Here is a 13,203-nt window from a genome sequence, read left to right as displayed (position 1 = left end):
TAGAGCAGGAGTGGGAGAAGGAAGCTGCGGTAGGGGAAGTTGCCCTGGGGCACGGGAGGGAGGGTGCTCCAGACGCTGCACACCATTGAGACATCCCTGACTATACCACATTTACTGAATGTGAGGCCATTCAAAGGCACTTTGAAATCCTGCATTTCTGGTTGACTGTAAACTCCTTGAGAGATTGGGCTCCTGATGTAGTTCTTTCATATTTAAAGCAGAATCAAAAGTGATAAAATAATGACATCCCATTAAAACATCTTTCTTTGAGTAAATTTAAAGAAGTTTAAAACAGTGAATATTCAGAAAGTAAATTAACTTAGATATTTTAATGATGTCCTTTATATTCCTATTTTCTGGTTTTACGTAAATCAACAGAAACATCTTGTAATCCTGTGTATTTGTTGCTCTGTCATTTTAGTGCACGTAACTTAATCTGAACTTTTGAGCTTAATGCTCAGTAAGTCTGAATTCAAAATCATATTTCTTGTCTCGTACGGTTATTGCATTTATTTATTAAATTACATTTGCATTTATTCATTAATATGATTTGAAGGCAACATTTTGGTAGACTGAGGTAACTCTTCTTTTGACTAGAAAGGTATAATAATGCTGAAATTTAGTAGTTCATTTTTCAGTGGTTGGGTGTAAATTGCCATAGTTCCCTGAAGTCAGAACTGGCCTAGTTGCTTTTTAAAAGACTTCTCCAAATTAGTTTAATCTGATATATTGCTATTATTTTGTCCTTTTTATTTTATATAATTTTAGATTTGATTCAAGACTGGTCCAGTGATAATGCTCCAGATATTTTCTCATTTGTTCCCTATATATGGAATTTTAAAGTAATGTTTCATCAATTTGAAATGATTTGGGCAGCAAATCAACACAACTGGATTGACTGTTCCACCAAACAGCAGGAAAATGGTGAGTGATTCTTCTGAAGACATTGTTTATAACATTAGATAAAACAGGTATTGTGATTTTTTGTAATGTATAGGCATCTGTTGAGAGGTACTAAACATTCTAGTTTTCATTAGGTACCCTTCTTTTTTTTTGCTAAGAAATAAGTTTTTTCACATACTTGCTACAGAAAAACCTCACACACTCTGAAATAAAGCAGTTATTTGAATGATTCCACATGTCCATTCCACTATAGGGGTGTCTGTGTGTCATTGCACAACTATCAGAATTTTTTCTTGTGGGGCAGCACAAGAGCCCTCTGCTGCCTCTAGAGCACCATGTGCAGGCATAAAGGTCTGAGCCATCTCCAAGCCTCTCTGTTCCTTTCTACTGCTCATGACAGATGTTATAGTTCTCTGTCTTTGCTTCTGCAAGTCTTGATTCAAACCTGTAAACAGTACCGTTGTAGTGGTTGGTGAATAATAATTTTGTATAATCTGATAGCCAGTCTGGTTAACGATCCCAGTATTGGTGATAAGTCTCACTCTCTGGGTTTTAAGCACTGTCACATGTGTGGTAAAGCAATGCCTAAGAGTAACCCTCACCCCAGCTGCTTTCAGTGCTTGCGGGAAGGATCACATGAGTGGCAAATGTGGCATTTGTAAGGGCTGCAAGCCCTGTTCAAAAAAGGGCAGCTAGTTTAAATATTTGCTGGTGGAATTGGTGCTACATCTTCCATCTGAGCTGACTACCGTGGTCTAGATACTGAGCACCTTTGGTGCTAGTGGTCCTGAAAGACAGATGAGCGTTGCCAGAGACATTGTCCAGAGCAAACTGCTAAACCTGGGAATTTGACTCCAGATCCTAGTATAGGCCTTCTCCAGAAGTACCTTCATTGGCATTGCATTCACATTTGCATTTTGGTACTGCAGAATGTCTTCTCAGTGCCACCTATTCCTGAAACATTAGAGTCTGCAAGGGTAAGTCTACACTAGCCCCCTAGATGGATCTAGGGAGGCTAATGAAGGAGACCGAAATTGCAAATCAAGCCCAGGATTTAAATATCCCGTGCTTGATTTGCATATTTCCAGCCGGTCACCATTTTAGAAATTGATTAGCCTGAAGTAACTGCCTGTGTCTACATACAGCAGTGAAACAGGATTCCGATTTAAAGCCCTAACTCAAATTAGCCGGTATTCCTCCTTCAGAGCGCTTATTTCGAATTTGGTAAGCCTCATTCCACGAAGAATAACGCCAAATTCGAAACTGCTATTTCGAAATAAGTGCTTTGTAGACACTTATATCGAAATAGGGGGCCTCCAGCCTTCCCAGGGTGACCTGGTGGCCACTCCAGCCTCAACCAAGAACACTCCTCTCCCTCCCCCCTTCCCCGGAGCCCTTAAAGGGGTTGACTCTGGCCACAATGCCTGTGCCAGCTCCAAGCCTGCCAGCCCAGCGCCAGCAGTCACTGCCCCTGACCCAGTGGTCCCAAAACATGAACCATCAAGCCACTGGCAGCCAGTCCTCCACTGCTCTCCAAGAGCAGTCTGCCAGCTCCCAGGAGCCTGCCAAGGCCCGAAGAAGGCGGGTGCCTTCCTGGTCTAGGGTGGAGATCATGGACCTTATACAGGTTTGGGAGGGATGCCCCCAACATTCATGATCTCCGCACTAGACAGAGGAATGCGGCCATCTATGGCAGGAGAGCTGCCAGCCTGGCCACCAAAGGCCACATGTGAACCCAGGAGCAGATTTGTATGACAGTTGGTCCGGCGAGACCCCCACCCCTGAATCCCGAGCTTCCCCTCCCCCTTCTTTCCCTTGCTTCCCCTTCCAGCTCCCTCCTCCCAGGTTTCCCCCTCCCCTCTCCCACCCTCTCTTCTCCCCTCTCCTGCCTCCTTTCCCCACTCTCACCAGAGTTTCATTCCCTACCCCCCAGTTTTGTTAAATAAAGAGAGTTGGTGTTCATGAAAATACGTGTATTTTATTTGACAGCAGGAAGGGGGATTAGGATGGGTAAGTGGAAAGATGTAAGGAAGGAATGAGGCACAAGCCCTCAGTGGGGCAGACCAGGGAGGCTCTTAGTGCTCCTCAGGGTGGAAGCTCTCTCACAGGGCCTCCTGGATACTGACAGCTCCCGGATGGCAGCCTGCAGCAAGTGCAGTCAGGCTCGCAGCAATGCGTCCATGAGAAGCACCAGAGTGCCCAGGGGCAGCTCTGGCTCCATGTTGCAGAGTGCTGTGGTGTCCCAAGTAAGGGCAACCAGAGCACACAGAGACAAAATGCTTTGCTGTTCCTCATCGAGATAGGCAAGCAAGCAGGGAAAGCTGAGAACCGGCTGTCCGGAGGGGTGGTCCCTTTAAGCACAGGCCTCAGATAGCCTCAGGCAGCAGCCCCACAAAGTAACTCCTGACCTGATGTCCTGCCGGACCTGGTTAAATGCAATTCAGAGTCCACTCAGTGTAGACGTGCTATTTCGAAATGCATTTTGTGTGTAGACACGTTATTTCAAAATAGCTTATTTCGAATTAACTATTTTGAAATAAGATATTTCGAAATAACGCTGTAGTGTAGAAATACCCCCAGTGCTGCTGGTACTAGCACCCAAGGTCCCAATGTGTCAGCATCTTCACCTCTGTAGATTGCTCATAAAACCCTAATGGGACGCATGTGACCTGCAAGCTGCAAGTTACCCAACACTGGCTTTAATCTGGAATGGATTAAATCTTTCAGTGCTATGTCTCCTTTTTTCATTGTATTTGTAGGCAGAATGAAGAGCAGTCCTATTTCTATGCAAAGCATTTTTTCATTATTTTTTAAAGTTGGCCAACATCAAGCTGTACTGGGTCATTCAAGTGACCTCTGCATCGTTTCTGGTTAATGTGCCCATATTAGACATTTGCAAAGCTACACTTTTCCCTCTCACTGTGTTGTCTCTCATCAATCTAGAGATGATGCTAAATTTGGACACGTCGCTGTTCAAATAGACTCCAGTTGAGACAGCTTGTGAGTTTCCTGCAGTGGAATAGACATTAGCCATCAGTGTAAGAAAAACTAGCTTTCTGTAACTGTAGTTCTTTGAGATATATGCAACACAATTCTCCCTGCACCACCTTTTCTCTGAGTGTTTTCTGTAGGATAAAACTATAGAGGGTTTGAGTCAGCTTGGCTCTTTATACCTGCCCATGGTGTGTGAGGCAGTTGGGGGAATTCATACTGCCCATACATATCTAAGGGAAAAAATTCTGACAGATGTGCAGTGGAGACCACAGGTAACTACAGTGGAATGGATTTGTAAAACACACCTCAAAGAACAACAGTTATTGAAAGATTAGGATCCATTTTCTACAAATTTCTGAGGATCCTCTTCACTGATACTTTATTTTTATTTTTGAAGGCCCTTCAGTATCTGACAGCCACAGAGACTTTAATAACATCACAGTCTGCTGCATTACTGCCTCCTGCAGCCATCAAGTTTTCATTGTTTTTCAATTAACTTACATTAAATGTACATTCACAAATACTTAAATTTTTTTAGCCTCATACATTAGAAATTTCTACCTCCTATTCTAATCAAAACTAGAGAGAGGCCACAATTGTAATATTAAAACTACTATAAAAAGTGTATTTTAGAACACTTTTTAAAATAGCAAAAGCTCTTGACTCCCAGATATTACAATAATGAACGCTCCAATAATGTTGCATTCCTTCAGTGTGAAAGGGGAATTGCTGGCGAAGACCCATAATATAATTGCAGAGAACATAAGTACATAAGAATGGCTATACTGGGCAGTCTGCTTAGTGTCTTCTGGTTTGACAGTGCCCAGTGCCAGGTGATTCAGGGAATTAACAGAACAGGCAATCATTGAGTGATCTATCCCCTGTCATTACTCCCAGGTCTGGCAATTAGAGGCTAGCCACACCCAGAGCATGAGATTGAATTCCTAACAATCCTGGCTAATAGCCATTGTTGGACCTATAATGCATGAACTTACCTGATTCTTTTTTTGAGCCCTGCTGTAGTTTTGGACTTCACAACATCCCCTGGCAGTGGGCCCACAGATGGATTGTGTGTTGTGTAGAGAGTACTTCCTTTTGTTTGTTTTAAACCTGTTGTCTATTAATTTTAAACAGTGACCTCTAGTTATTGTTACAGCGAAGAGCAAAAAACATTCCTCTATTTCCTTCATACCATTCATGATTTCACAGATCTTTATCATCTCCCTGTATAGTCATCTCTTTTCCAAGCTGAGAAGTCCAAATCTTTTTAATCTCCTCTTGGACAGAGCTGTACCATATTTTAAATCATTTTTGTTGCCCTTCTCTGAACCTTTTCCAATTCTAATGTATATTTTTTCAGTGACTAGAACGGCACTGAGTAGTCAAGATGTGGGTGTACCATGGATTTATGTAGTGGAATTATGAGGCTTTATGATATTTTCTTTTTTAGCTAGTTTTCCTAATATTCTGCTAGGCTTTTTTTTTTTTTTTTTACTGCCACTGCACATTGAACAGATGTTTTCAGAAAACTATCCACAATGACTCCCAAGATCTCTTTCTTAAGTGGTAATAGCTAATTTAGACCCCATCATTTTGTATGTACAGTTGGGATAATGTTTTACTTGGTGCATTACTTTTTATTTGTCAGCACTGAATTTCATCTACTATTTTGTTGCCCAGAACACCCAGTTTGTGAGATCCCTTTGTAGCTCTTCACTTTCTGCTTTGAACTTAATTATCTTGAGTAATTTTGTATCATCTGCAAATTCTGGTACCTCACTGGCTAACCCTTTTCCCAGATCATTTATGAATACAGTATGTTGAACCGCACAGAGGCATATAGCTATTTACCCCCTTTTCATTCTGAAAACTGACCATTTATATGTACCATTATTTTTTGTGTTTTAACCAGTTACCAATCCATGAGAGAACCTTCTTTCATCCCATGATTTTGTTTTGGTTTTCATAAGAGGCTTTGGTGAGGGACTTTATCAGAGACTTTCTGAAAGACTCCATACACTGTATCCACTGACTTACCCTTGTCCACATGTTTGGTGAACCACTCAAAGAATTTATAGTTTGAGGCATAGGCTTCCCTTTTAAAAACTGTGTTGACTTTCCTTAACAAGTCATATTTATCTATGTCTAATAATTCTGTATTTTAGTGCCAGGCAAACTGATTTAAAGTATAGTAAAGTTAGACTTTTTGGCCTGTAATTGATATTATCTCTGAGATTAAAAAAAAATAAATTGGTTTCACATTAGTTATCTTCCAGTCGTAATTTCATTTGAGTTCGATAAGAATGCTTGTGTGAATGACTTATTACTGTTTTGACTTACACATTTGTTTCAAAACCTCCTCTTTTGATTCCTCATTATAAGACATTTCCTCAAATTTGTCATCTAAAAAGAATGCCTTGAGTGTGGGAATATCCCTCACATCCTCTGGAGTAAAGAATGAAAGCAAAAAGTAAAAAACTCACTGGATAAATTATGAGGAAATTCAGTACTTATCTGAAGGACTTGGCACACGTTTTCAAGTGTTAGCAGTTTGACTATGTATTAAACCAAAAAGTCATGAGGTATTAGATGTGACATTTTGGATCTTTCTAATTGTGATTTCATTCTGAATGGATAAATTTGCTTAAGTAACTGGAATGGTCTTCTTTAGACACAATAATGAAGAGTACAAGCTTTCAAAAATGGATTCACAGTTTATTCTGCATGTGTGAAAGTTTAAAATTGCCATTTCCTTTATCATATGGGTTCTATAACAGCTGTTCCTTAATTCTCACCCATACATTTGCAAGAAAACTTGTCTAATAGGGGAGATATTCCCAGGAAGGAGAACTAACTTAAAAATAGATACAACTTATTGCTTATAATTGACATTTAATTTAAAATAATTTTTATTTGAATTATTTTTCTTTTCTCTTCTTTAGTTTATCTGGCAGCCTGTGGGGAAACCTTAAATATTATTTTCTCTCTGCCTTTCACTGACTTTGTTCCAACCACATGCAATACTAGGGTGTCTTTAAAGGTAAGTAAAATTTTATGTGCATGAATTACGCTATAAGTGCCATAGTATTTCTTCATATGTAAGATAAGTCAGTTGGACAATAAACTCTTGCATCCTTGTATAGGCCGGGTCACAGAACCCCGTGTTCCCCTGAAGGGAAAGAGGTAGAAAACATATTTTTTTTTGCTGCTTATTCTTATAACTTGTTTTAATGAGTCCATAGTCAACTCCTTTCTTGCCTGCATTAGGACAGCTCATCACAAGTACTTTCTATTTAATAGGTTTTTTTATCTGTTGTTAGTTTCTCTTCTTCCACTCTCCAGTCCCTGGTTGCATTAAAAAAAAGCACATTGGCACTCAAAGGAACCACTGTTTGGCAAGGCCAACAAAACAACATGTGGGATTTGTAGACCAAGGCATTTTGGAGATGGGAGCCCCAAAATATTAAGAACTTCGTGAAAAGTCAACGACAGATATTTTTTAGCAAACATAACTTTAGAACGTATTCTGATTCTTTCTCCTTATCTCTCCCCTCCAAACTTCCTAGATAATTTTATTCTGGGATGACACTTGTTATTGGAAAATGTAGTGGGGGTTTATTTTTGAGGAAACTAGAACTGGGACTTGAAAAGGAGATTTATAATGCATCACTGACTTCAGCCTTATCTAATGAATGGCCACTGCAACTTCATCTTAAGTGTTAGTAAACCTTATCTGTGAGACCCAATTCTCAGTTGCTTATAACTTTGTCAGATTTCAGAAGTTTGGGCTGAAATTTTCTATGCCTGTTGTCTGCCTCAGGATGAATATTTCAAAAGTGTCAGCATACAGGACAGATGGATGGATAATGCTATGGCAATGCCAATGAATCAGGACAGTGTCGTGAATATAGTTGTTTGAAAGATTTTTTTTAACTTATTTGTTGCAGAAGCCACAAAAAGTGTGGTAAATGAGCCTAAGGATTGTAGGATTAGGGATGGCCTTATGATTAAGGCAGCTGAATGCATTGGAAGTAATGTTGAATTTGACTCTACTCCTGCCTGCATCACTGTATTCTTCTGTTTTGACGGGCAAGTTACTTAAACCAATGTTCTTAGCTGGCCATTAATTGTTTGTTCCTCATTTCCTGGATGCCCGTTGTGAGATAACTACTGCTGCCAGATTTGTGGGTATGCAAAGCATTCACAACTGCAAATGAAGTTGATTGGAGCTGTACTTTGAATATATTTTCTATATAGTGCCAGGTACTCTGAAAAATCAGGCCAGAGGTGTCTCATATTGGGCACTCGGAATTAATGGATAATTTTAAGCTTATCTTGTGCTTCAGTTTCTGAGTTGTAAAATAGAAATATGAATGTGTCTTGATCTCAGATTGTTACAGAGATAAATTCATTAACGTTTGTGTAGCAGCATAATGAGAACAACATAGAAACACCCATGAGAAAATGAACAATTTTCTGTATTCAGTGCAGATTCAGTGCAGAATGATATATAGAGTCATACTTTTCAATGTGGAGTATTAAAAAGAAATTGCACGAGGCAGGTATTCTTTTGTGACCATGGCAGCAGCGCCTTAAGCCTCTGGGATGGCCTGTGGCCGCGGTGCCTCAGGGCCAGCCCCTGGACTGTGTGGCTGCAGCAGCGATGTCTCCGGGCTCCAGGACTCCGTGGCTGCGGCAGTGTCGCTGCAGCTGTTGCTGCAAAGGGGCAAGAAGCCAGGTAATATTGCCCCCATATGCCCAGACCTCCCCCACCCCAATCGCATCACTTCCCTCCCCAACCTCCAAGTTCCGGCACCCTCAGCTTGCTCTGACACGCTCCCTTGTTTTTGCACTCTCTCTCCTGGCCATAAATAGGGTTGCCAGGTGTCCGGTATTTGCGCGCTTTGTCCAGAAAAAAAATCAGAAAATATCAGACACGTGCAATGTCCAGTATTTTCTGATTTTTCTGGCTGCGCACCAGAAGCCTGGCGTGGGCGGGGAGGGGGGGGGGGAGTGGCTGGGAGTCCCAGCTGGGAGGCGGGGCTGCGATTGCTGTTAGAAGCCCTCAGTTGGTTGAGTGTGAGGAGGAGGAGAAGCCTCCTCCTCACTTCTGCATCACCAGGAGCCTGCGTGGGACAGGCAGCAAGCACCCAGGTCAGTCCTGCTCCCCACTGGCCAGTTTGCTCTCACACCCCCTTCCCGGCCGGCCGGTTCTCCCCGACTTCCCTTCCTGATCTTTGCCGGCCAGCCCCCCTGAACTTCCCCCCCGCCAGCTCTGCTTTCCATCCTCCCCTTCCTCCCGGCCACCTTTGCGGCCCCCGAACCCCCCCAGCTTTGCTTCCTGCCCCCCCTTACTCCCGACCAGCCCCGCCCCCTCCCAGCTGGTCCCTCCTCCCCCTTCTCTCCCGGCCAGCCCCGTTCAACCCTCCTTAGCTGTTTCCAGGCCGTCTCCCCCCTTCCCGGCCAGCACCACTCCCTTTCTGGCCAGTCCTTCTCTCCGCCCCCTTCCCCCCCCCCTTTTTTTCCTTCAACAAAATTTTTTTCCTAGTGTTTTTTTTCCCCCAGGGCGGGGAGGTGTTCGGTATTTTTGTTTCAGCCATCTGGCAACCCTAGCCATAAACTGCAGCTTTCCTTGTTCCTGTTCCCTCCACCTGGCCTGACACCCTACTCCCAGCCTGCTTCTGCACCCCCATCCCTATCCCTACTTGCTGGCAGCCCTGTCTCATGCACTGTACCCCTCATTTTTGTTCCTACCTCAGAGCCTAAGGGGGTCCATAAAATCCACTAACTCTCAAACTCCAGAAAAGTAAATCGGGTCTCTGGGAAGCCCTGACACTCAGTTTCCCCCTTCCCTTCTCCTCACCCCATGTAGCTGGGTCACCAGAGGAGTGAGGTGTCTCAGTTGGGGCCACATCAGTGAGCGGTGGGGGTTTTGGAGGAGTTTGTTTGCTTCTCACTTGTGTGGCCCCCAACTGTTTCTTTTGTGGGTTATTGACCCCAGACCCAAAAATGGTTCCCTAACCGTGTCATAAATAAAGAAAACATTGAAACCTTTTGTGTTGGACATAATATTTTACTTGATTTAAAATAAAGTTTGATAAACTAACATGAGAAAGTTAAAATGCTTAATCTGTTTCATAATTTAAATTAAACTGTTCTTACTAGCAGCAGCTGGTTCAGAAAATAAGGTCCTCATACCTAGCCCGGTAGTTCTCAACCCCGCTCCTTCTGCCCAGGTCCCAGCCTTTCCGGGTTGGCCCGTGACAACTTCTTAAATTTGTGAAGTGGCCCCCTTCCAAAATTATTGCCCACCCCTGCTTTAAATCATTTTCTGTACCTTATGACTGGAGGCTAGCTAATGTGATGCCAGTTTTTCAGAAAGAGTTGTAGAGGTGATATTGGCAATTACAGACTGGTAAGACTCAGTACTGGTAAAATTAGTTGAAAATATAGTAAAAAACCAGAATTGTCAGACATAGATTAACATAATTTGTTGGGGAAGAGTCAACATGGTTTCTGTAAAGGGCAATCATGACTCACCAATCTACTAGAATTCTTTGAAGAAGTCAGCAAGCATGTGGACAGGAGGTGGAGGTAAGATCCAGTAGATATAGTTTACTTAGATTTCCAGAAAGCCTTTGACAAGGTCCCTCACCAAAGGTTCTTAAGCAAAGATAGCTGTCATGGGATAAGAAACAAGATCCTCTCATGGACTGATAACTGGTTAAAAGATGGGAAAACAAGGGTGGGAATAAATGGTCAGTTTTTGGAATGGAGAGCGGTAACTATGGGGGTCTGTATTGGGATCAGTCCTGTTTAACATATTCATAAGTGATCTGAAGAAAGGGGAAAATAATGAAGTGGCAAAATTTGCAGATGATACTAAATTGCTCAAGATAGTTAAGTCCAAAGCAGTCTTTGAAGATCTTCAAAAGGATTTCACAAAACACGGTAAGCGGGCAACAAAATGGCAGATGAATTTTAATGATTAAGAGTGTGGAACAGATGGCTTATGGGGAGAGATTATAGAAAAGAGAAGACTAAGCAGGAGATATGATAGAGATCTATAAAATCATGGATGATGATGAGGAAGTAAATAAGGAAGTTATTTACTTGCTCCCATAACACAAGAACTAGCAGTCACCACGTGAAATGAATAGGTGTGATGTAGTGCGGTACGGTCAACTCTGGTCACTGTGCTTGGGATGTGAGCTGTGGATAACCCCTACTGGCCTCTGTAAGTACTGCCCAGCGGGAAGTTGCCCTGAGGGCCCTCATGTCATGTAGACCATGGCCCCAACCAGTTCTCACCTGAGAGGGAAGGAGTTTGAACAAAGGAGGGGTTTGGTTTGGAGAAGAGTCAGTCTTGGCTGGGAAACTTGGAGAGAGGAGACTAAGCTGAGTACTGGGTGTTCGGGGGCCTGTGGACTCCTACCCAAAGGGGTCTGAGGCTCACTTCGATGCCCACATAGAACCCGGGCTGTGCTGTACCTCGCAGAAGCAATAAATCCTCTCTGTTCTACTGGCGGGTGGAATCTCATCTTGCTGTAGACGGGGTGCAGGATCGGGGGGTACCTGACACACCACCACAATAGGTAGCAGATTTAAAACCAACAAAAGGAAGAATTTTTTCATGCAACGCTCAGTCAACCTATGGAACTCTTTTCAAGAGGATGTTGTGAAGACCAGGATTTAAGTAGGGTCCAAAAAAGAGCTAGATAAATTCCTGTAGGGTAAGTCCATCAATGGCTACTGGCCAGGATGGGGAGGAATTCTGTCTCTAGCCCCTGTTTGTCAGAAGCAGGGAATGGGCAATGGGGTGGATCCCTTGATGATTACCTATTCTGTTATCTGGGGCACCTGGCATTGGTCACTGTCAGAAGACCGAATACTGGGCTAGATGGACCTTTAGTCAGACCCAGTCTGGCTGTTCTTATGTTCTTAATTAAAGGCTGTCATAATGTGTATACACAGAGACTATAAATAAGTGGCTGATGAGAAACCTTAGTTGTCACAATTCCTGACTTTAGAGTGTTGAATTTTGTAACTTTGATATTTTTTTAAATAGTTTTTTAAAATTATGTAATACTAGAAGCATTACCTGCCGTTGTTCACATCCTAAACTCATTTGATGTTTGTTTATTGGAAAATAAAATGAAAATGTGCATGCTTCATTTAAATCATTGCTCTGGGATGGAACTGCGGATGATGGGTTCATTATGCAGGCTTCCCCAGGGAGAGAGGGCTACTTCATCCCTCTCTCACTGCCGCAGCATGGGGTCAGGTAAGAAGTACCTCTCCATGGCCACTGCAGCGAGCACAGCTGGAGAGGGTGCATGTCTCCCAACTGACGCAGGTCCAAGTTTGTCTGCCTTCTGCCATCCCCAACCAGAGTGAGGATTTCAGCAAATTGTGCACTTTCACCTCCTGACAAAAAGGAACAGCAGCAATGTTCCCATACAAATGCGGGGGGCAGAAGGGGGGAAGCTTCAGCCCTCCACCTTGTCCTCCCTAAAGAGTGCCTGGCAGGTAGGAGGCTTGGGGCTGGTGCGGTCACAGAAAGGGGGAGCCCCTTTCATCTGACTGGTGATTCTGCCTCTTTTCTGTATGGTTTTATGAGAAGCAATCATATTCCAGACAAATCCCATTTTCCTGGCACAACGAACCCCTTCCCTTGCTTTAATTTATGATAAGAAGAAGCTGTATACCAAATTTCGTGGTCCTAGCTCTTACCTTTAGTACAAGTTCTTGAACAGACAGACACTCTCAAGTCTATAGTAGATGTAAATGTTTGGGTCATTCTTTTCTATGTATTCTGTTAATTGTGGGGTGGGGAGGGTTAGCTATCAATATCCATTAGTATTAATAGAAGCAATTTGGATAAATTCACACATACTGTGCTGAAAACATCCCCTCTGAAGTTTTTATCTCCTTATTAAACTTGCCCTAGTTTTCTATAAAGAGTTTGTAAATATTTTTACAGAACAATTTAATAGAACTTAATTAAACTAAGAAAAAATTTCATTGGAGATGAGAGCTTATTTTATGCAACGTTTTTTGTTTCTGTGGGGTTCAAACAGTGTTTTTTTACCCTGTTAGAAATCACTTAAACTAAGAGTCACGAGGTAATTGTTAATAATTTTATTTTTAATTCCTGCCACCAACCAGTTCCAAGAAAATAATGTTTTTGACCCAGTTAAGTGAATTAAATGTGAAGCTGTTTAATTTAACTGGTTGAGTTGAGGAGAAAAACCTTATTGACAGTTTACTGCATAAAATGTGTACCTTGTTGATTTGTGTTTGTCA

The 13,203-nt window shown here is 42.4% G+C and overlaps 1 protein-coding gene across 14 annotated transcripts in view; it reads left to right on the top strand.

Moving 5' to 3' along the window:
- The window catches only part of BLTP1 (bridge-like lipid transfer protein family member 1), a 222,200-nt gene that overhangs the window by 62,628 nt on the left and 146,369 nt on the right, over window positions 1-13,203 (top strand). For all 14 annotated transcript variants that reach the window (XM_075929830.2, XM_075929833.2, XM_075929841.2 and 11 more), the window contains exons 15-16: window positions 769-924; window positions 6,840-6,937. In XM_075929830.2, coding sequence (XP_075785945.2) covers window positions 769-924; window positions 6,840-6,937 — 254 coding nt within the window. The remainder of the gene's footprint in view (window positions 1-768; window positions 925-6,839; window positions 6,938-13,203) is intronic.

This window comes from Pelodiscus sinensis, chromosome 4 (assembly GCF_052426305.1).
Source record: "Pelodiscus sinensis isolate ZL-2025 chromosome 4, ASM5242630v1, whole genome shotgun sequence".
NCBI classification, from domain to species: domain Eukaryota; kingdom Metazoa; phylum Chordata; order Testudines; family Trionychidae; genus Pelodiscus; species Pelodiscus sinensis.
Note: the sequence above shows the minus strand (reverse complement) of the source record. Positions and strands in the feature narration are given on the sequence as shown.